This window comes from Sesamum indicum, linkage group LG15, assembly GCF_000512975.1.
Source record: "Sesamum indicum cultivar Zhongzhi No. 13 linkage group LG15, S_indicum_v1.0, whole genome shotgun sequence".
Classification (NCBI taxonomy): Eukaryota; Viridiplantae; Streptophyta; class Magnoliopsida; order Lamiales; family Pedaliaceae; genus Sesamum; species Sesamum indicum.
In genome coordinates this window covers 7,257,523-7,258,046 of record NC_026159.1, presented here as the reverse complement: position 1 = coordinate 7,258,046, position 524 = coordinate 7,257,523, and the positions used below count along the sequence as shown (strand labels likewise).

The following is a 524-nucleotide window of genomic DNA, read 5'->3' as shown; positions in this document are numbered from 1 at the left end:
AGAAAGAAAGGATAAAGGCTTTGATCCTGAATTAAAATCGTTTAGAATGGCATCTCTGGAGGATAGAAGATAGCATCATCATCTGCATCGTCTACTATCAATATTTGCATGGAAAATGTAAGAAAATTGTTTTAGAATCAGCTACATAATTATCTGTGTGGGGCTATTCTTGCAATTTCAGGATCGTATGTTCATGCCATGAACCATATAACAGTTTGGGTTGTACCATATCCACTTATATATCTTATTTGAACTGTGTAAAAATTGCACCTTATGTACTCCTAACTGTCATTCCATAGCTTTGCTATGAAGAAATGTGAGATGAAGTTTAAGTTAGAAATTTACTCATGGGGCGTGTACGCAGTAGTGCACAACTCGTTTACAATAGGTGTTTTTATATAAGAAAAAAAGAAATCTGATTTATATATCCTCGTGTGCATATGTACTCTAGCCCTTGTTAATGATTGATAGTTTAATTCAAGTTCTCTATAATACGAAGTGTACCAGATAGCAGACTGTGTATT

General features: G+C 34.0%; 1 protein-coding gene across 1 annotated transcript in view; it reads left to right on the top strand.

Annotated features, from left to right (window-relative positions):
- Positions 1–253, top strand: part of LOC105178151 (ribonuclease H2 subunit B) — a gene marked incomplete in the record, with an annotated part of 4,677 nt that extends 4,424 nt beyond the window's left edge. Inside the window, 1 exon segment of the mRNA XM_020698985.1 lies at positions 1–253. Coding sequence (XP_020554644.1) covers positions 1–15 — 15 coding nt within the window.